This window comes from Leptodactylus fuscus, chromosome 4 (assembly GCF_031893055.1).
Source record: "Leptodactylus fuscus isolate aLepFus1 chromosome 4, aLepFus1.hap2, whole genome shotgun sequence".
NCBI classification, from domain to species: domain Eukaryota; kingdom Metazoa; phylum Chordata; class Amphibia; order Anura; family Leptodactylidae; genus Leptodactylus; species Leptodactylus fuscus.
The window spans coordinates 218,450,486-218,474,724 of record NC_134268.1 but is presented as its reverse complement, the minus strand read 5'-3'; the positions used below and the strand labels follow the sequence as shown (position 1 = coordinate 218,474,724).

Sequence of the window (24,239 nt, the reverse complement as noted above, 5' to 3'; positions counted from 1 at the left end):
ACACTATAGAATCCAGACAGTTACAATGTAGATTCCAGACTGTTACACTATAGAATCCAGACTGTTACAATGTAGAATCCAGACTGTTATAATGTAGAATCCAGACTGTTACACTATAGAATCCAGACAGTTACAATGTAGATTCCAGACTGTTACACTATAGAATCCAGACTGTTACAATGTAGAATCCAGACTGTTATAATGTAGAATCCAGACAGTTACAATGTAGAATCCAGACTGTTACAATGTAGAATCCAGACTGTTACAATGTAGAATCCAGACTGTTACACTATAGAATCCAGACTGTTACACTATAGAATCCAGACTGTTACATTGTAGAATCCAGACTGTTACAATGTAGATTCCAGACTGTTACAATGTAGAATCCAGACTGTTACACTATAGAATCCAGACTGTTACATTGTAGAATCCAGACTGTTACAATGTAGAATCCAGACTGTTACAATGTAGAATCCAGACTGTTATAATGTAGAATCCAGACTGTTACAATGTAGAATCCAGACTGTTACAATGTAGAATCCAGACTGTTACACTATAGAATCCAGACTGTTACACTATAGAATCCAGACAGTTACAATGTAGAATCCAGACTGTTACAATGTAGAATCCAGACTGTTACATTGTAGAATCCAGACTGTTACACTATAGAATCCAGAGAGTTACAATGTAGATTCCAGACTGTTATAATGTAGAATCCAGACTATTTAAAGAGGACCTTTCACCATATCTGGGCGCATGCAGTGTTATATACTGCCAGAAAGCTGACAGTGCGCTGAATTCAGCACACTGTCGGCTTTCCCGATCCGTGCCCGGTGTAAAGCGCTATCGGTCCCGGTACCGTAGCGCTTTACAGTCAGAAGGGCGTTTCTGACCATTAGCCAGAGACGTCCTTCTGCCTCGCGGCGCCAATCGCGCTGTGCTGTGTAGCGGGGAGGAACGCCCCCTCCCTCTCCTGATAATGCTAGTCTATGGACGAGCTGTGTGAGCAGAGGGAGGGGGCGTTCCTCCCGGCTCCACAGCACAGCGCGATTGGCGCCGCGAGGCAGAAGGACGTTCCTGGCTAATGGTCAGAAACGCCCTTCTGACCATAGAAGAGCTACGGTACCGGGCCGTAAACTCTTCACACCGGGCACAGATCGGGAAAGCCGACAGTGCGCTGAATTCAGCGCACTGTCAGCTTTCTGGCAGTATATAACACTGCCTGTGCCCAAAAGTGGTGAAAGGTCCTCTTTAAGGGACCATAAATTGCTTAGCATGAGCCAGCAGGGGGCAGATGTAACCCCTGTGTCACGGCTGACCTTACATTTAGACATTTCTTTTACTATTTTGTAACTTTTTAGCCATTATTTTTGTCCCCCCCCCCCCCCCATTCATTATCCATCATTATACATCCTACCCCTCCATGTCCCGTGCCCAATTCTACATCTCCGCAGGTAGATAATTCCGTACAGATGTGCGCACAGATGATGACACATTACTTGCATGCAAGTCAAGGCTACTGTGCCGTGCAGGATTGATGGATGAGCCCCCCGAAACCCCCGCACTTGTCGTCTATGTAATGGTTGTTCACAAAAAATCCCAAATACCGGAGCCAAATGTTCTACCCAATTGAGCTGCGGATAGATGTTACTATTTTCTAGGAAGGAGTCCTCTGGTGATAGAGGGATGCTGACATCGCTTTAGGGAGGATCATAAATCTTCCTGGACTGAAAGGATCTGGCAGCGCGGACTGGAGAGGAGACAAAGGACAGGATGGGAGGCGCTTTCATTTAGGATTTTTGGTCTTGTACACATGAAGGCGCCTGGGGATCACAGCTATGATGTCACTATAAAAAACCAGGCACCTATGGAACAATCTTACAGGGGGTTACAGTCAGTCTGTCGTGTGACGCCATTTTTTTCAGGTCTAAAATCAAATCCGGGGACCAAGAGGGGGGCGCTATGTCTCCACACAGGGAATGTATCGCCAATTGTTCATTTCTGTATTAAAATCAAACGCAATTTTTTCTAGTTACCACGTCGGAATAGCCTTAAGAAAGGTTATTCGTCTCCTACCTTTTGGCATCTTTCCTTTCGTCATCATCTCCTACCTTTCTTGCACAGTATTGTAAGCGGCCATTTTCTCGTGGCCTGTGGGCATGCGCAGTCTACTCTGCCCAAGGCCCGCGGCCTAGAAGTTACAAGATGAGGCTGAAGATGATGCTGCTGACGAAGATGGAGGCGGCGCTAGAGAGAGTTCTCTTGCAGCATTGGGGACGCCCCCAGTGCTGTTTGAGTGCTAGGGCCCGTCCCAGTGCTGCGAGAGAGCTAATTTGCATACGAAAAGAACCGGGATTGTAGGCAACCAGCGGTGCGAAGAAGATGACGAAAGGTAGGAGACGAATAGCCTTTCTTAAGGCTATTCTGACGTGGTACCTAGAAATAATTGGGTCTGAGTGATCCCTTTAACAGCATTTAGTGGTCTGCTTTACAGCAATCTCATGGTCTATACCTAGCTATAGACAAACAGATGCAGCAGAGCTAACCTGAACTTCTGCCAGGATAACAGGTCAGCTAAAATGAATGGGGTTAAAAATTGCAATACCCTGTATGGCCTGTGGACAGGTGCGGCGCTGTTTCGAGAAAATTCCAGCCTTTATGTAATTAAATAAGCCACAAAATTCATCTTTTTCGGGACAAGCCCGAGGTCTTGGTGCGTCCCATACAGTCCTGAAAGCTACGACTGTAGCAGACAATGGAGCTTTAGAAATCCAGTAAGATTCATTTCCAAAAAAAGCAGAGCAGATTTCCTTCCACATCTAACGCGTTCTGCAAATAACTCCACTTTACTTGTGCCCCAATTTATTACCGGCGTATGCACGAATCATTACCTAAATAAACTTGTTTCACCAGAGCTGCAAAGTGCTCATATTCACCTCGTAAGCCGTAGATTTTATGCTCGCTTCTTAAATGGTTCCCACTTGGATTAAATGAAACATTCGGCCCCGTACATGGGTGTTTCCAAATTGGCAAAAATTTACAGTTGCATAATTCTATGCGCCCCTCTCATAAATAGGCTGTCATGTAAGCGGTAATTGACTGTGGAATGTTCTGTGTAGACGCCGCAACAGCGGCCCGACTGTGATACCGGAGGAACCTCGTGTTTACAGCGTTACAAAGAGGCTTTCAGGAACTTCTCACGAGATTCCTGTGCCAAAGGAAAACATCAAAAACTTGATACGGAGCAACTCCACCCTGGGGTTTAGCGTATCCTCGGACTGTTACATTGCATCTCTCGTAGGGGTAAGATGGATGGATGTTCTCTAGATCATGAGCAGCTCATCCAGATCACCCAACAAAAAATTCCAAGGTTTCTATGTATGTCTCTGTAGAGGAGTCAAGTCAGTGTGTGCCCCAATGGATGGTCCAAAGCAAAATCTGAGAGTGCTCTACAAAGATGGACAATGTTAAGTTCTGAGATTCCATAAACAGATTTTTTTTTTAATTTAATTTTTAATTTTTAGATTTAATTTACTATTTTTAATTTCATTTTTGTTATTTAATTTTTAATTTTTAGATTTAATTTACTATTTTTAATTAGTTTTTTTTTATTTAATTTTTAATTTTTAGATTTAATTTACTTTTTTTAATTTAATTTTTTTAAATTTAATTTATAATTTTTAGATTTAATTTACTTTTTTTTTATTTATTCTTTTAAAAAATTTATATAATTTTTTTAATTTTTAGATTTAATTTACTTGTAACTGTATGTTTTTTTTTTTTGTTTTTTTTTTGTGGTGTGATTTGGCACAATTATCTTACATTAGCGGCCCTGGTACTGTAACTCTTCACTTAAATCAGAGTGGGCCTTCCATTACTAATGTCCCACTAATGTCACTCTGATCACATTGATCTGAGTTGTAAGAGATGGAAACTTTTCATAAAAAACAAAACAAAACAAAAACCACTGTCCACAATGGACAACCCTTTTAATAAGGAAGCGTGTAGTACCTCATTTCACCTGCTGGGGCACTGTAGCAAAATGGCTTCCTAACATGCATCTGATGGCGCCTTTTTATCAAGAGACCACTCAAAAAATTCACTGTCAATCCTTTAATAAGGAAGTGTGCAATTCTTTAAATTCCCCCGCAGTAGCGATGTAGGGAATTGGCTTCATCAAAAAATTATAGAATGGATGTTTTTGTGCTCAATTTATCAAGAAAGTTCTCAAATAGAAAAAGAACTGTCTGCAGAAAGCTTTCCTTTTAAATAAAGAAGGGTGTAATACTTAATTTTTCCTGTGGTGGTGCTGTAGGGAAATGGCTTCATCAAAAAATAACAGCTGATCATTTTGATCTAATATAATCACAGGGGTTAATTTCAACCACTATATCTTTACTTCACAGTCTGGCTGAATGGTATATAAACTGATAATACTAAGATATAACCTTTATTAATTGCCACTTAGGCTAAAAACGTCCACACATACTACATATATAAGACCCATATATGTGACACGCTAAGTATCGGGGCACACCATCAGTGCCCCGAGAATTGCAGTTCTTACTGCACATCGTTTAGTGGTGCTTTCCTTTATCTTTGAGGGCTACTATACCCATAATATAGCTCCTGACGAGCCTGAGTTTGCAGGCGAAACGCGTAGAGCCAGTTTGTAGTAACCGTGAGGTCCTAGATAGGGGTATATATTGCATCCTTGGGATCTCATTGATGATATTAGCGGCCACCAACTAGCTACTAAGTCCCACTAATAAGCGCAGGGTAATTACAAGAAATATATATATACATACCTGTGAGTTTGTGGGAATAGGATTTAGTTAGGCACCAGTGATAATCTATAGGAAATCACAGATGGTAGTTACACTAGAGCTGCCTTGAACTAATATGGCAATGCTGGTCTGCTGCACATGATCTTAGAGCACCTAATTTACAGTCATCACGTTTTATTTTTATTTACCATATATGTTACCAGTTCAATTTGGCTCAGTAATATGACAATGAGTCAATGTAACTTCATTCTTAGCCAATGCTGAATAGTTGTGAATGTATATTTATGGTGGAATACTGTATCATATCAGTGTATCCACTTTTTGATTCTCATTAATACACACAAAACAGGCTAAGTGTTCACTGTGGGAGATTAAAGCTTGCTCCCATACAGTGGTTTTCACATATATGGGTCTTATATATGTAGTATGTGTGGACGTTTTTAGTCTTAGTATGATCATTTTGATCACATCGATCTGAGAGTAGAAAGTGACTTTGTGCTCAACTTACCATCAAGAGGCCCTTCAAACATTAAAAAAGGGAGACTCCTTTTAATAAGGAAGTGTGTAATGCTTCACTTTCCCTAAGGTGGCGCTGTAGGGAAATGGCTTCATAAAAAAAGGACAGCTGATCATTTTAACGAGAAGAAAACAAAATCCCCGGCACCGAGCCGTTCTTTGTGTGATACCTTTGGTATATGAAACAGATATATAAAGCAATACAGGTGTCCGCTCACCTGGCCTGGTTGTGTTGAACACAACAACCAATAGACGTAATATAAAGAAAACCGGTAGAACCGGAAGGCAGCTGCTGATAAACGTCTTCGGGGACGTCAGACCAATGTAGGGGAAGGGACCAGCCTCGCGGAGGACAGGCAGAAAATCAGCGCTCACCCAGTTTTTTTGGAAAATGGAAGGCAACTTTATTTGGTACCACGCGTTCCGGGCAAACAGCCCTTTTTCAAGTGCAATAACAATCTTAAAAAATGAATGTTCACAATTACATTTGACATATTGAACAAAAACTCCAGACAAAAACTTCCAAAAATTTACATCAACTTCATAAAAGTATAAAAGAGCATATAACAGAACCTCTTGTCAAAATGTATTTTTGTCTGGAGTTTTTGTTTAATATGTCAAATGTAATTGTGAACATTCATTTTTTAAGATTGTTATTGCACTTGAAAAAGGGCTGTTTGCCCGGAACGTGTGGTGCCAAATAAAGTTGCCTTCCATTTTCCAAAAAAACTGGGTGAGCGCTAGTTGATCATTTTAATCACTCTGATCACATTGATTTGAGTGATAAGAATTATCAAGGTAAGGCCCCTAAAAAACCAAACTGTCCACAGAAGGCAATGCTTTTCATAGGGAAGAGTGTAATACCTAATTTCTCCTGCGGTGGTGCTGTAGGGAAATGGTTTCATCAAAAAAATAAATAAGAGCTGATCGTTTTGATCACTCTGATCATAGATTTTGTTTTTGCGCTGAATTTATTATCAAGAGAGCCCTCAAACAAAAAAAAGGACTGCAATGCTTTCAATAAGGCAGGGTGTAATGCTTAATTTCTCCTGCGGGAGTGCTGTAGGGTAACAATAACAGCTGATCGTTTCGATCACTCTGATCACAGTGATCATAGATCAAGTAGATGGAGATTTTGTGCTGAGCTCAACATTAAGACATCCCTCAAACAAAAAAGAACTTTCTATAGAGGACAATTCCTTTAATTTTTTGGGAAAAGTTGGAATGACTACGGGCCTTATCGGCGATTGGGAGCCGTATCGTTCTTGTAGTCGCATTGAGTTGCCATGATGTGCTTGAGCGTTGCTTTGGATGTCATTCCAGTGCTATTTCTCAGCCGCGAGCTTCCAGAGCACGGTCGCCGGCGGAGGATGCATTTCAATATTGGCGATGTAAGATGATCTTGTGTTAGCAAGGTCTGCAGAAAAGTCACTGGAGGAGAAGAGGTGCCAAGAAGCCTCTGCGGGATATCTTCTAAATAAAACAAATTCCGTGCTGCAAACCGTGGCTGGTTGTGAGTCTGAGGCCTGGCGGGGCGCGCAGCAGCTGGCACCCCGTGTTATTAAATGTTTCTTGTAGGAATGTGTCGACCCTGAAGATGCTGATATATTTTTATATTGCCCACCTGCTCCGGGACACTTCTCTTACTCTACACTCTAATTGACATGCTCAGCCTCTGCTTTTATTTGACAGCTGCTCGGTACCACGGGGGACATCTGTTCCTCAGATATAGCAGAGCTGGGTTTGTCGTTTGGCACATTGTATCATAATGATATCCCAGTCTGTTATCTGCGGTTCTGTATACAGTAGGATGGAGTCGTGGGATGCTCCTTCGTTTTTTGTTTAAGGTACTGCTAGATGAGTTGGGATTGAAACAGATTTCACCTAAATCTTCTAAAAATTTTGGGTTCAACCCAAAACTTTAAGGGTTTGTCAAACTGATTGTGACGAAATTATTAGTCCCGAAATAAATCTTTTGGCCTAACCGTCCAATTCCGAAACTAATCTTCTGAGGTTTCCCATCCACTAGAGATGGCCTTGGGTACATAGTGCGCCAGATGAAGAAAACCGTTAACCTCATCCACCTGCCAGACGCCGCGCGCTCGCACTGGGAAATCATAGAAAAGCTGAAATAATACACAGACCCCGATATCCCTCTACACGGGATAGTATATACAGTATATAGTGCTATACATGTATCAGCAGATTAGTAACATAAAAATGGGAGGAGATTTTTATTTTGCAACCAATATGTTTCCACCTCTTAATCCTTGAGTTTCGGAGTCTCACTTCTGTATCTCTTGGTCTCAGCATAACTGTCCCCCGATGCACAAAGCAAGGTCCATAAAGACATGGTCGGGGGAGTTTATTGTAGAAGAACCTGACCAGCCACACAGAACTCTGACCTCAACCCCGTCCAACACCCACAAGGAGAAAGCCACACTGGTCCTCTCAAAGTCCAACATCAAGGTCTGACCTCATAAATGCTCTTCATGATCGTGGAGCAAAAATTCCCAAAGACTCTCTAAAATCTTGTAGAAAAGGTTTCCAGAAGCGTGGAGGAAGAGGGGAGCGACTCCTTGTCACAGTCTATGGGTTCAGAATGGGAGAACACACAATCTGCTGTCCATGTTCCCCCCCTATTCTGTATTTATAGGGTGTTACTCTCTTATTTCTTACTACTGGAGACTCGATGGATATCTAATAGTTCAGTTGTCATTTCGTGGTGTGGCAGCCTTCGCCTTGCATAAACATTTTTGATATTTTTGGTTACCCACCGCTATTTTCTCGTTGTCAGTGCAAACTCTTTCAGGACGAATTAACAAAAAACATGACTTTTTAAGGATCTTTTGCTCGTCTATGTTTTATGTTTCTTGGCATGGTCGGTGTTTGCAAAAGTTTCATAACTTCTTTTCTGAGCGTAGATGTTTTTGCTAGCTGCATATTACCAGTGAAGTTTGTGTGTGGCTGTGCTTAGTCTCATTGTGATTTTGCCACAATTTGCACAAAAATGGGGAAATGGAAGATCTGCTTTATCGGTGTCTTGACCGTCTATCCATGTAACTGCAGTGTCTTGACCGTCTATCCATGTGACTGCAGTGTCTTGACCGTCTATCCATGTGACTGCAGTGTCTTGACCGTCTATCCATGTGACTGCAGTGTCTTGACCGTCTATCCATGTGACTGCAGTGTCTTGACCGTCTATCCATGTGACTGCAGTGTCTTGACCGTCTATCCATGTGACTGCAGTGTCTTGACCGTCTATCCATGTGACTGCAGTGTCTTGACCATCCATCCATGTGACTGCAGTGTCTTGACCATCTATCCATGTGACTGTAGTGTCTTGACCATCTATCCATGTGACTGCAGTGTCTTGACCATCTATCCATGTGACTGCAGTGTCTTGACCATCTATCCATGTGACTGCAGTGTCTTGACCGTCTATCCATGTGACTGCAGTGTCTTGACCATCTATCCATGTGACTCTAGTGTCTTGACCATCTATCCATGTGACTGCAGTGTCTTGACCGTCTATCCATGTGACTGCAGTTTCTTGTCTTGACCGTCTATCCATGTGACTGCAGTATCTTGACCATCTATCCATGTGATTGCAGTGTCTTTTCTTGACCATCCATCCATGTGACTGCAGTGTCTTGTCTTGACCGTCTATCCATGCAACTGCAGTGTCTTGACCGTCTATCCATGTGACTGCAGTGTCTTGACCGTCTATCTATTGTGACTGCAGTGTCTTGACCAGGGGTCCTCAAACTGTGGCCCGCGGGCCACATGCGGCCCTCCAAGCACTTTTGTCTGGCCCCGCCAACAACGCCGGCAGCCGTGCATTTATAATGAAGCTCCTGAGGAGCTCGGGCCAGGCCATGGAGCGCACTTCACTTTACCTATTGGAGGGCACTGCTCCCGATGTCTGTGCGACCTGCTCTGCCTCCTGCCCACTGTTTAAAAAGTTTGAGGACCCCTGGTCTTGACCATCTATCTATGCGACTGCAGTGTCTTGACCATCTATCCATGTGACTGCAGTTTCTTGACCGTCTATCCATGTGACTCCAGTGTCTTGACCATCTATCCATGTGACTCCAGTATCTTGACCATCTATCCATGTGACTGCAGTGTCTTGACCATCTATCCATGTGACTGCAGTGTCTTGACCATCTATCCATGTGACTGCAGTGTCTTGACCATCTATCCATGTGACTGCAGTGTCTTGACCGTCTATCCATGTGACTGCAGTGTCTTGACCATCTATCCATGTGACTGCAGTGTCTTGACCGTCTATCCATGTGACTGCAGTTTCTTGTCTTGACCGTCTATCCATGTGACTGCAGTATCTTGACCATCTATCCATGTGATTGCAGTGTCTTTTCTTGACCATCCATCCATGTGACTGCAGTGTCTTGACCATCTATCCATGTGACTGCAGTGTCTTGACCGTCTATCCATGTGACTGCAGTGTCTTGACCATCTATCCATGTGACTCTAGTGTCTTGACCATCTATCCATGTGACTGCAGTGTCTTGACCGTCTATCCATGTGACTGCAGTTTCTTGTCTTGACCGTCTATCCATGTGACTGCAGTATCTTGACCATCTATCCATGTGATTGCAGTGTCTTTTCTTGACCATCCATCCATGTGACTGCAGTGTCTTGTCTTGACCTTCTATCCATGCGACTGCAGTGTCTTGACCATCTATCCATGTGACTGCAGTGTCTTGACCGTCTATCCATGTGACTGCAGTGTCTTGACCATTCATCCATGTGACTGCAGTGTCTTGACCATCCATCCATGTGACTGCAGTGTCTTGACCATCTATCTATGCGACTGCAGTGTCTTGACTGTCTATCCATGTGACTCCAGTGTCTTGACAATCTATCCATGTGACTGCAGTGTCTTGACCGTCTATCCATGTGACTGCAATGTCTTGACCTTCTATCCATGTGACTGCAGTGTCTTGACCATCTATCCATGTGACTGCAGTGTCTTGACCATCTATCCATGTGACTGCAGTGTCTTGACGTCTATCCATGTGACTGTAGTGTCTTGACCTTCTATCCACGTGACTGCAGTGTCTTAACCGTCTATCCATGTGACTGCAGTGTCTTGACTGTCTATCCATGTGACTGCAGTGTCTTGAGCATCTATCCATGTGACTGCAGTGTCTTGACTGTCTATCCATGTGACTGCAGTGTCTTGACCGTCTATCCATGTGACTACAGTGTCTTGACCGTCTATCCATGTGACTGCAGTGTCTTGACCATCTATCCATAGGACTGCAGTGTCTTGAGCGTCTATCCATGTGACTACCGTGTCTTGACTGTCTATCCATGTGAACCAGTTCGGACTGGTACAAATTTTCCAAAATCCTTGAGTTTGACCAGATCAGAGATTTTTAGGGTTTTCCCCACAAATCACTATTATACTCTTCAGACCCTTGGTATAATAATCGGAGACCCAGGGTGAATATAAAGAAACAATGATGCCTTCCCTCCCCTCTCCTGGGCTCCCATCACTGCCTCCAGTGTTCTCTCCCATTGGTCTACTGGCCTCTTCCACGTTGGGAGACCTCAAAGACCCATTTGTTTGTGTTACAACATAGATGCCCATGTAACCATTCACGCCGAGTGGTTCTCTGGGGCTGCTGATGCCACCAAGAGGAAGAGGTCAGAAGATGCCCGGGCGGGAGAGAACACAAAACACCACAATGGAGGCCAGGACGGTTTAGGGATGGTGAATGTGACTCTTTATAATTTTTTTAAATTTTTTTTATGTAGATTGTGAGATCCATACAGCGCTCACAATGTACATTTTTTTCCTATCAGTATGTCTTTGTAGAATGGGAGGAAATCCACGCAAACACGGGGAGAACATACAAACTTCTTGCAGATGATGTTCCTGGCGGGATTCGAACCCAGGACTCCAGCGCTGCAAGGCTGCAGTGCTAACCACTGAGCCACCGTGTTGCCCCTTGACTCTTTATAATTTTTTGTCACCTCCTTGGTGCATTAGTGTCAAAAGAGTCACTGAAATATAGCTTAACATCTGCAGTATGGGTTTCCCTCCTTCTCCTCCTCCCCCTTCCCTCTCCATAGACCCCTCTTTTTTTGTTTACATTTACTTGGATATTGAAAGAAAGAAAAAACATGGAAAAATAAAAACAAGGTAAAAATAAATCATTGAAGAAAGACGCAAATATTGTTCGAATAACCCAAAGAAAAAAAGTTATAACCCTCGAAACCTCATGTACTAACGTTAAGCAACATTTTTTGCCATGTCACCGCACCAGGGTGCTAAGATTTATGCAACCGGTAAATATGTTAATAGTGATTGCTAGTATTATATACTTTCCTGTATACTTGTACAGTGGGTGCCCTCCTCGCTATAGGATAAGTGGGATCTCTTACGGCTTTGGCACTATAAATGAAGTCCTCCGACGAGTCGTCTATAAATAATTCCGCCACTAAGTGTTAATTAGGACAGGCGGAGACGCCGTAACAAGTTGTCTTTAGTCATTTGCAGGGATATGACATGGCGCGGCTGGATAGTGAACAATACTAAACAATCCGTCCCTTACATAAACAGCCGTTCTGGGGTGGTCCCCTCCATTGTACTTTTCAGCGCTGCCAAAATATTTTGCTAAGCCATGCATTTCATCTGTTCTACTGGGAAGTTTTTCACACATGCTAAAAATACTATGGGAGCGATCCTCGTGCCAGAACCAGCCATGGACACCACAAGAACTTCACTTAACAGAAGATTATCAGCAGACCTTCACTACGGGATCAGAAATCTGCATAGAAATAAAGGGCAATTTGTAAGGTATTGCAAAAACTAAGCGCCCCCATATGGTTTTGGGTGCTATCATGACTTTTTATTATGTTATAGCATCAGTGATCACTTACAAGCTTTATTAACCATCTGGAGATATGACCTCGGACTTCATCAATTTAGGGTTCAGGGGTACCAGAGGGTGGAACCCAGTCAGAATCCTGTCTATAGGGAATGCACATGGGCCCGAGTGCCATAGGGAGCTTATTACTGTTACTTCTCTATAAGTGGAGACCTGCACTAGTTATGGTTGGGGGACCCATTTATAGTTTTTACATTGTAGTTACCCTTAACCCCGCACAAACATGTATGGGGGTTTGCTGCAGGTCATGGTCCCCAGATCGGCAGCAGTAGGGCTGTCAGAGTTATGGTCTGGTCAGGAACAGAGTTTGTCATCAGGAAAACTAACAGGGCACAAAAAGTCAAGAGCTCAGCCGGGAATCAGGACTGGGAGTAGCACAACAAGTGGCAGGCATAGTATGTAAAGGGTAGTATACAGGCGCACCATCAAGGACTAGGTTGGGATCAGGAGTAGCACTATAGGTACCAGGTATTAGAATCAAAGGGTTAAACAGGTGTACAGTCAAGGACTACACTGAGGTCAGGATTAGCACCGTAGGTACCAGTCAGGGACTAGGCTGAGGTTAAGATCCAGAACAGCACTATAGGTACAAGGCAGGAGAATCAAAGAGCTAGGTAAGTGCATAGCAAGACATTAAGCTGAGATTAGGCAGTACCTGCAGCACCGTCAAGGTCTAGGCTGAGGTCAGGATCAGAAATAGGGCTATAGTGACCAGGAAAGATATGAATTAAAGGGCTAGACAGATGCAATGTTAGGGACTAGGCTGAAGTCAGGATCAGAAATAGGGCTACAGTGACCAGGAAAGATATGAATTAAGGGGCTAGACAGATGCAATGTTAGGGACTAGGCTGAAGTCAGGATCAGAAATAGGGCTACAGTGACCAGGAAAGATATGAATTAAGGGGCTAGACAGATGCAATGTTAGGGACTAGGCTGAGGTCAGGATCAGGAATAGAATTACAGGGACAAGGCAGGATAATTAAATGGCTAGACAGATGCAATGTTAGGGACTAGGCTGAAGTCAGGATCAGGAATAGAATTACAGGGACCAGGCAGGATGATTAAAGGGCTAGACAGATGCAATGTTAGGGACTAGGCTGAGTTCAGAATCAGGAATAGAATTACAGGGACCAGGCAGGATAATTAAAGGGCTAGACAGATGCAATGTTAGGGACTAGGCTGAGTTCAGGATCAGGAATAGAATTACAGGGACCAGGCAGGATAATTAAATGGCTATACAGATGCAATGTGAGGGACTAGGCTGAAGTCAGGATCAGGAATAGAACTACAGGGACCAGGCAGGATAATTAAAGGGCTAGACATATGCAATGTTAGGGACTAGGCTGAGGTCAGGATCAGAAATAGGGCTATATTGACCAGGAAATATATGAATTAAGGGGCTAGACAGATGCAATGTTAGGGACTAGGCTGAAGTCAGGATCAGGAATAGAATTACAGGGACCAGGCATGATAATTAAAGGGCTAGACAGATGCAATGTTAGGGACTAGGCTGAGGTCAGGATCAGGAATAGAATTACAGGGACAAGGCAGGATAATTAAATGGCTAGACAGATGCAATGTTAGGGACTAGGCTGAGGTCAGGATCAGGAGTAGAATTACAGGGACCAGGCAGGATAATTAAATGCCTAGACAGATGCAATGTTAGGGACTAGGCTGAGGTCAGGATCAGAAATAGGGCTATAGTGACCTGGAAATATATGAATTAAGGGGCTAGACAGATGCAATGTTAGGGACTAGGCTGAGGTTAGGATCAGGAATAGAACTACATTGTATTCAGAGGGACATGGCCCACATGGAGGACACGTCTATTCACACTTTGCCACAAAATCACTTTTTTTTTTTTTTTTAAAGCTCAAAAATTCCAAATATTGATTTTTAATTGTAACTCCCTTTTTCTCTATTTCTGTAGGATTTGTATAACATCTATTACAAGACAGTATTTGTTATGGGGCCGTCAGTGCCGTCCTGCTGATAGACAGCCTTGTCCCGCTACGCACTTGAGCTTTCATCTTCTCTCATTAAGTTTTTGCATTTTGAGCAAATTATTTTTGAGTGTTTTTCTTTGCCCGATCCTGAAATAAGGCTGCTATTTGTAACTGAGATAACACGTGGGTGTATACCGTATACTGCCCTTGGCTGCAGTCCCATTTGCAAAGTGGCTTTTAATCCGACACTGTGCACACTCTGCAGAATGATGGCTCTTATCCATGGCCTTGATGGATTCTGAGAGTTTCAGTCCTCCGTCCCAGATTCCATCATCTCTATAGCATGGCATAGTTATGGGGCTGTGTTGTTTGCTAGGGCAGAATTCACATATTTACTCCTAGGCAGCGATGGCTATTGGATTGCAGCAGGTTCTATTTTTGAGATTCTTGAGGCGCTCAGACCCAGCTGGGAGCCATACTTCATGCAGAATGATGTGGAGTGACTGCTAATGAGCTTTAGTCAGCATTGGCTCCCCATCTATGTGACAGCTCCGTATACTGGTCAAGTAGATGTGTAATTGTGGGTATTACGGTATTATAACGTAACTAGATCTACAACGCAAAAAAATTAGGGCAGGAAAGTCTCTATTAATAAAGACCTGTCGTGTTGACAATGCAGTCCAATCTACGGGGAAGAGTCATTCCCATTACCAGGGTTATGAGACCGCCATGATAGTTGGGCCCCAACTGCTGTCCATTTAGGTTTTTCAAGATACAGGTCCATCTTCAACCAAATTGCAATTCCTCCTGCAAAAAACAAGACCTCAAAACGTTTGTGGACAGGCAAAAACAACATAAAAATGTATGGAAGCCAAGTTTCTTACCGTGAAGCATCTTGCCATCGCTAAGTGCCATTGGGAACATTATTGGCCTATTGTTTACGGGGCGATAGAGGTTTGGGGTCATATTGTCTAAAGGTCCTTACGATAGGTTAACAATTGAAGATGAGTGGGGGTCCCACACCTGGATCAAAGGCCATGTGATGTCACGTTCATTGCTTACATGGTCTGTCCTCAAGGGAGTGGGCTTGAGCTGCGATACCGAGCAAAATGTAAGACATTGTGCTTGGGTATATGTGAAGAGTCATCACCACTGTGGTCTCTCAAAACAGCTAATCTGCGACGGTCCTGGGCATCTGACCCCTGCCAATCATCACTGGATGGCCTATCCTAAAAGATAAGTCATCGATTGATAAGCCTGGAAAACTCACATTAATATGGAACTGGCCCAATAAACTTAGACAGTGGCCAAAGCTCGTGATCACCAAATTCTAGATCCAACATGAAGATCTTGGATGGTTTGACCAGATTGGTTCCAGATCATCATCTTTGTGTTTCATTTCTTGAAGGCACATTCCCAATGACTTTATGCTGAGGACTGGTGGTTTCGATCATTCATATTTCGGCTGAATTATTTATCTGTATATTTCTCTTATTTTTCTACAGAAGTTAACATAGTTTGGGCCGGCCATCAAACTCACCACAGCTCAGAGGATTACAACTTGACGACGGCTTTACGGCAGTCCTTTCTGCAAAAATATTTTTCTTGGGTAAGTCATAATGTGGTCACAGACAAGTGAATTATATTGAGTTGTCTTTGTGTTTTCTTTATTTACTATTAGATATCTATTGAAAAATTCTTCTGGTTACCCTTGGAAACTGACAACAGTTCTGTTCGGGCATCAATCTTCAAAAATGGGCTCTTTGTTCTGAGCCCCCATGACTCATGGCCACCTAAGCTATGGAAAACCATTGATATCATGTCACAACAAGTCACACAACCTCAACCATCTATGGCATAAGATATAGATAAAAAATATTGTTCTCAGATCATCATAACCATTGGTGTCAACCAGTAGAACATCAACCGTAGCTATTATTCTCAAAAACATATTCAAACAAAATTTTGTAATAATCCACAGTAAAATTTGACACCTTAGCCAATGTCTTAAAGAATTCTTGCTTATCTTCTCACATATTATACGGACATCTGATAGCAGTCGTGTGGACAAAGGAGCCGTAGTATGGACAAAGGAGCATGGACCTTCAGTAATTCAGAAGATGAAGGAGCCGTGGTGCTCATAAAAATATCTGAGATACTTAAAAACAAAAAGTCATCTCTATTGGCACTTACTGTGCTCGATAATCCCAATACAGATGAATTGAGTAACCATGGGCCTACATGACCCGCACCTCCATTCATACAGAGAAATTTTCATCCATTTCTTGGGTCTATGTGGTGGTCCCAGTAGCCACATCACCAATACTGAGCAAGTTCTGACCTACACTGCGAATATCTGAACTTGTTAATGTGGTCGGCTCTCTTAGATGCCTGATTTTAGGGTGCCCTGTACCTAGTGATGGGCAATCTCTCAAGATACACTTTATGACTATTGGTACAACCCGCCAAGGGAATATGTTTTGACCAATTTTTGGGTGTGGCAAGAAAAATTTCTTATCATTTCCTGGAGTCTCTTCTGGCCACAGAGTATAATAACCTTAGAGTAGAGAGAATGTATAAAAATAAGTAGTGACCTGGGGGGTTAATAAGATGGCACCCGGGCCGAGAAAAAGGCCAGAACACCAGAGGATTTTTTTTTTTTTTTTAAATGTTTTACACACCTTTGTTGCCCCTCTAAAATGGACTACTGTAGTTAGCAACCATTTGATGGATTTATACATGTCAAGCACCTAATTTGGGTAGAACCTAAAATTTTTGGAAAATTTGTAACAAACCCTTCTCATTATTAACAAATTCACCCATCTCTACCTGCACCATGTGACAGGTCCATAACATGACAGGGGTAAGAAGTTACTTGACTATACAGGAGAAGATCCATCAGTGACTCCACCTGCTCTGACATCACTTCCTGCTCTGCAGCCATTGGCTGAAGTTTCACCACACTGACTTCCTGTTCTGGCCACTCCCTTCTATACAAACTGGTAACACTGGAAACCCTTTACTACCTTTAAAGGATATTTTTTCTGACAGATGAAGCTCCATATGTCGCATTTCGCTTTCATATAGAACTACTAAGAATAAAATGACATCCATGAAATATCCCCTTTAAATTTTTGGGCTCACGGACTACTGAGACCAAAATTGTGAGAAATCGGCTCCTATAGGTGAACTGTTCAATGGGTTTTACTTATCCCTTGATGTCCATATATTCCATTTCCACATGTTCCATGGACTTTATCTAGAAGGATTTCATAGCTATCCCCTCCATTCTATCTCTAAGCTCTCTCGCTATCACCTTATCTGACTGCAGAATTATTTTCTATTTTTGAAGCCATTTCCCCGGGGCCGGGATCGCTGAGCGCAGCATATCTCTTTAAGAAGAGCGTAAACAAGCTGAGCTGTTCTTTATTACACCTGTTCGGTCTCGGCTGCCAAGAAAAATATCTGAACAGCGCAGAGAAGAAGGGCTGGACCGATCGGCATCTCTTATGACCTGTAACAGTTTGTGTTGCAGCAGGTGCCTGGGAAATGTGTAAGGTCATCTGGCCGGCGTGACTATATAAAACAGGAAAAGACATCTTATAGGCTCACTCCTCCAAGTGCAGTGTCCAGGAGCCCTCTCTATAGTAACAGATGCCTGGAAATTCAGAGAAAATCTTGGCATGGGTTGTAAATCTTCTTTATCTAGCAGCTCGTCACGCGAAGGTTCAACAAATTATACTCAATAAATCTTAGTATAAGGGAATAAACTTTTGATACAAAATTTCAAAAAGTTAATGGATAGAATTCTGCCTCACTTTCTGCCACCACTAGGGGAGCTCAGGAGTTGGCTATTTTAGTGTACAGTTCAATGTAGGCTCTAGTGAGCTCCCCCTAGTGGTGCTGGCAGCTATAAAGAATTTTATCATTTAAGGGTTTGAAGGATTCCTATAGCATTCATATTCCTATAGATGAAATTTAGTAGCACAGAAGCTTGTAGCATCTCAGTGGTCACATGGGGTGCGCTGACATCATGATGCTTTGTCTGTTTTACCCTATGTGACTGCTGAGAACCAATCACAGGCCTTGGCAGTCGCCCGGGGCCCATGATGTCACACTGGAGGACAGAAAATGACCGAACAGGATTCTGAAGGAACATCAGAGACTACAGGGGAGCCCAGAAAAATTAGGGAAAGTAAGTGGGACTGTTTATTAGGTTTACGGGCCTCCGCCTACTAAACTTGGGGGTTTGAAGAGACCTCCCTGAGTATAATAGTGATTTGTGAGTGTCAAACCCCAAAAGCTTAGGGTTTGGTTGAACCCAAAATTTTTGGAAAATTGGCAATTCTTCTTCGCTCACCTCTAGACACCAGTATTATAGATAGCACATGGTAATTCAGGCCCCAAATTGTGCATTGGGGCCCAGGAGTTTCAAATTATGTCTCTGTGACGCTCTGCAAAGTAAGAACCTTCCTCTGCTGAAATACTCTGTGCTGCTGGGGATCCTACTCCTTCTACTATCCCCCTCTCCGTTTGTTCCCACACATCACTCTCCTCCCCTGAAATATTGCATCAATCATTTACATACATTTACATAAGTTCTACAAAAGTTTGCTACAAGCTTCCTGACATTGTAAATAAACCCATATGTAGCAGAGCTGAAGTCGCTATGAAGCGCGGGAAAGTTTCCGCTGTGCACGCAGCAGTCCTACCTGCAGATTTTGCTATCACCGTAAACGAGGTCACAAATCACACCCTCAGCTCTGCTATATTTGGCCATTCGCCTATGGTGGAGGGTGAGAATGTGACCACAGTACAAAAAAATCATCAAGCAGGAATGTGTTCACATGGAAGCGGATGGAAATTTAATAACGTTCATGCAATGAGAAGAATTTGGGGTTTCAGAGTGAGACGATTAATGAGCGCACTTCCTGCTACGACCATCTGCACCCTCAAACTCAGCGCAACAGTTGTCAAATCTGCTATAATTTACCCTGACGTCGATGCCGGCAGATTCAATCAAAGATGTAGAACGTTCCAGGGCACGGGGGGGATTTGGGGTTTTTGAGCGCTGCTCAGCTTAAAGGGGTGGACTGGATGCGAAAATATAGTTGCCGTGTTTGAGAAACAGCACCACACCTGTATATAGGTTGTGTCTGGTATTACAACTCAGCATCATTGATGGGATCGGGGGCAAGCTGCAGTGTCACCCATTGCCTGTGGACAGGTGTGGCACTTGTTAAGCAATATATACAGTCGCGGGGAGACAAAACAGTCCACATTATTATTAATTATATAGTTCTATATAGTCTGATGTGTGAAAAAAAGAAATCTGGTCCTTAGAAGGTCTTAAAATTGGGTAAATCCAAGCTCAAATGTACAGCACACAGATCCCATCGGGTCGTTACTTAATTAACAAAAACTAGGCCACCATACAGGAGTAGTGAGCGAAATATGAAGACCAAAGTTACTGCTACCATAGGAATTAAGAGGGCGCATAGCAGAAAGGTCCTGGATGAACTGAGCAGCAGCAAGTCTGATCACCTCCATAGAAACAGGGGTTTTGGCAGTTTGCTGGAGGAAAGACATCAGCAATGATCTAAGAAAAGCCATTGTTCATGCCATAGAAACAGAGGTTTTGGCAGTTTGCTGGAGGAAAGACATCAGCAATGATCTAAGAAAAGCCATTGTTCATGCCATAGAAACAGAGGTTTTGGCAGTTTCCTGGAGGAAAGACATCAGCAATGGTCTAAGAATAGCCATTATTCATGCAATAGAAACAGAGGTTTTGGCAGTTTGCTGGAGGAAAGACATCAGCAATGATCTAAGAAAAGCCATTGTTCATGCCAATCCATCTGGGATGGGTTAAACAATCTGATGTCCATCATTCTATAGGGAGAAAGATTATTCACAAGTCGGAAACATTCAAGCCCTTGGACAATCTTACCAGAAGTGGACGTCCCTGTAAATTCACTCCTAGGACAGGCCGTACAATCCTCAAAGAAACTGTAATAACCCAGGAGCAACATCTCGGACTCTACAGGTCTCAGTTATCACGATACAAGATCAAGTTCATGTCATGACATTAGAAGAAGAGGATATGTGCATGAACAGTATGGCTCGGGTGGAAGGGTTGTCAGGAGAAAGACTCAACAATCCTATCTACGAAACAAATCAGCAACCCGAGCCACTGGAACCAGAAATGAATTTGGGAGTTTCGACCATCTCTACTTTGGAACAATGTCCTTTGGATTGATGAAACCAAAGTAGAGATTGACCTCCATGTAGATGGCCAATAGGGTTGAGCAATCGGGATCGGGAAAGATTGGCAATCAAGCAAATTTCACGATCGGGATCGGCTGGGAAATGATCGAAAATCGGATTCTAAAAAAGATCCTGAAATCTCAAGTTCGGCTCAACCCTAAAAGTGACTTTTCCCATAGAGAAGCATCGACTAGGGTTGAGCGATCGGGATCGAGAAAGATCAGATCCTGATCGGCGATCGAGCAAATTTCACAATCGGGATCGGCTGGAAAATGATCGAAAATCAGATTTTGAAAATGATCCTGAAATCTCAAGATCGGCTCAACCCTAATGGCGAAGTGTAACAAAATGCAACGTAGCACATCATTACAGAAGCCTTCTACTGACTGTCAAGTATCATGGTAGGGAAGGAAATTTGGGCTTGTTTTGCAACCACAGGACTTGGGCACCTTCAAGTCATTGAGTTGACCATGGACTCCTCAGTCGGCCCAAGTATTGTAGAGTCAGATGTGAGGCTGTCTATCCCACAGCTAAAGCTTGGCCGAAACTGGATCATGTAACAAGACAACGGTCCCAAGTACACCAGCAAATCTACAACAGAATGGATGTGTGTGTGTGGGGGGGTAATACTGAGTGAGGGGCTTAAGTGCTCCAATATATAACCATCAGAATTAGGTAAGTATGCCCCCCCCCCCTACCATGCAGTACTTATAACAATGTGTCTTCTTATTTGGTAGAAGAACCTTTGGGCCCCCTAAGGTCCTGGGTGTGAATGTTCTTCCTTTCTCTCGAGGTCCCAGGACGAGAATTTCGCCTTGACAAGATGGAGTCTGATTTGCAGCCGCCTCCTGCCGAGGTTCTGTGCATCGGATTGTGTTTCCCCGAAGTGTAAAAACACCTGAAAGCAGCGAGATACTTTACAAATCACCTAAATTGGAGGCAGAACAAATAGAAGAGAATTCCATTAAAAGTGACCGAGCCTTGCCCGTCACTGAGTCGCTGGCCCACCTGCAGCTCATTAATGCAAGTTTAGCTCCACGTAAAATATTACACTTGTAATGCGTCCCCCAGAGATCACCTGCGAGCGGGCCTGGACGTGCGCACATTGCGGCAGGAATCTCACTTTGGGTTCATCTGTGTGTACCTGAGTCCATTATTCCCTCACCCGGGGTTAAATGTGCGGCGGCAGCGGCAGGAGCTGATCCCATCTGCCCCCAGCGCAACACCTGGAAACACTTGTAGCTGTGAACGTAGCGAGGAGCGAGATCTTGTACACGAGGAGTAATGTAGCCGAGACGATATTATGATATCTTGTATCATTACAGTCATTCTATTTATCAGAATGAAACAACATTAACCCCTCGGTGTTCTATGACATGAATGAACACTGACATCAGAAAGGATGAATATAAAGGGGTCCCCAGGCAGTGACCTGTACTCCGCATAGGCCAACAGTGTCTGAGCGGTGAGGGTCCGACACCCAGACCCTGTACTGATCAGCAGGTATAAGCTCTTGTAACAATCACATCTTTCTCTAATGAATGTTGTTATTTATTAGAATTATTAGTCTATTTTATCTCATGGTTTAGCATCTTATTATCCAGATTAACTGGGATGTTGCAATGATGAATATGCAAATCTGTCTTCCATGATGTAATTAGGTAAAATCCCACATCCTTGCAACAAAGGCCTCTGGTAAGGTCGGCATGATGTTAAAGGGAGCGCCCTCTATTGGGCTGCATGACTGAGGCACTGACTTCCTAATTACATAATTGAAGACAGATTTGCATATTCTTCCCATGTTCCTTTGCACAAGTGGAGCGCAAATGGCTTAATAAGATTCCACACACCTAAATGGTGGTCTCTCCCTAAAGAGTGACGATATCCCCCTAATCAGATGTGTAGTCAATTTTTTAAAAATAATTGTAAAAAATTATTAGATCTCTGTTTCTATTATTATTATTATTATTATTATTATTATTATTATTATTATTTATAAGTCTTATTATTATTATTATTTATAAGTCTTATTATTATTATTATTATTATTAAGTATTATTATTTATAATTATTATTATTATTTATTAATAATTTTATTATTATTATTTATTATTATTATTATTATTATTATTATTATTATTATTAATTCTTAATATCAATTATTATTATTATTATTATTAATTATTAATTATTATTATTATTATTATTATTATTATTATTATTTATTAATTATTTTAATATTATTATTGTTAATTCTTAATATCAATTATTTATTATTATTATTATTACTATTACTATTATTATTATTATTATTATTATTATTATTACTACTCCTTGCACTACAATAGGAAATCAATTATCCCCATAACTTTGTCGCCTCTCTGGGGGTCTTATCTCTATCCACTGCAGGGGGTCTTGCGCATGGCACAATTCTATTGCCACCAGATTCGTCAGGGACACCACAAAACCAATGGGGAATTTAGCTCATAAATATACAAAGTCCTTCTAATATTCTGAACATTTTGGTTCTTTTCCCATTCTTTGTATATCCCAGACCACCCCTTTAAAGGATTGTACAGATTGATAAAAACATGGTTGCCCACGTCAAGAAACAGCAATACACCTGTCCACAGGTTGTGTCTGGTATTGCATCTCCATTGAGGGATCTGAACAGGGATCGGACTCAGTACCATACATAGTTACATAGTTACATAGTAGATGAGGTTGGATAAAGACATCAGTCCATCAAGTCCGACCTATAACCCTACAATCCCTACAGTGTTGATCCCCATGAGGCTCCTACCACGCGCCTCCTATGGACGGCCAGCGCAGTGTTTTTTTGGAAAAAATTTTAAAAATTTTCTGCTACCCCTTTAATTCACATAAGGACTAGTACAATGCTACGTCCAGCTCTACCCTATCCATGCAGTATGTATTGTCTTGGGCACGACCTTGACTTTGTTTTCTCCTTGGTTTCCAGATGGTCTATTGGCCGATGGCCTTCTTCATCCCTCCGTCCGTGTTCGCTGTCCATCTCCAGTTTAATCTCCTGTACCAATTCTGGATCCACACCGAGGTAAGCCTTCTGGTTTTTCTTGCCTCCGCTTCTTGCCTTGGGCATTGTCTTAGAAAATCCACCAGGACCTGATTTATTGTGTATGAGAAATCTTTGTCTGACTCCCTTAAAGAGAACCATGTGTTGTTCCCCTGAATATATTGCGAAGTTTATAAGGAACAATGAGAGCAGTTGGTCTCAATTAGATAACATTCTTTTGTTCGATCTGTAAAATATCAGCCCCCCCACCCACCCCCGCCATCCATGTAACGGGCGTCTGCATCTTGTAACATTCTGGGCCTCGATAGGAGAATACGTTTCCAATGGATTGTTCTTGCCAAGATAAAAAATACAACCAGGGCAAGATTTCTGAGACAATTGATGTATAGCCTTCCTAAGAAGGTGAATCCAACGTCTTTGGGTGTGGAGGACTGGGAGGAATCCCAATATGTGACAAGACCTGAAAGCAATCACATGGACCAAGGTCTACAAAGGGTTGTAGTATCCAACATGGCTGTATTCTCAACTATTGGGTTTCCAAGATGTTACATCAAAGTTTTTTATGATGTCTTTGGAGCGTTTGTTCTTCACAACTAAGAGAAGTCCAGTTACAGAGGAGCATCAAACTATTCCATGACGGCACACTTTCCATGTTATAGACCTTCATTTACAGAATCATTAATGTCTTACTTATCAACTCACTGACCAAACAAAATGTCAGTAACTCTTATTCCCCCAATATGGAGAA

The 24,239-nt window shown here is 42.5% G+C and overlaps 1 protein-coding gene across 1 annotated transcript in view; it reads left to right on the top strand.

Moving 5' to 3' along the window:
- AGMO (alkylglycerol monooxygenase) overlaps positions 1-24,239 on the top strand; it is a 123,523-nt gene that overhangs the window by 30,739 nt on the left and 68,545 nt on the right. The window contains exons 5-6 of the mRNA XM_075269898.1: positions 15,678-15,781; positions 23,417-23,512. Of these exons, the coding sequence (XP_075125999.1) occupies positions 15,678-15,781; positions 23,417-23,512 (200 nt within the window). The remainder of the gene's footprint in view (positions 1-15,677; positions 15,782-23,416; positions 23,513-24,239) is intronic.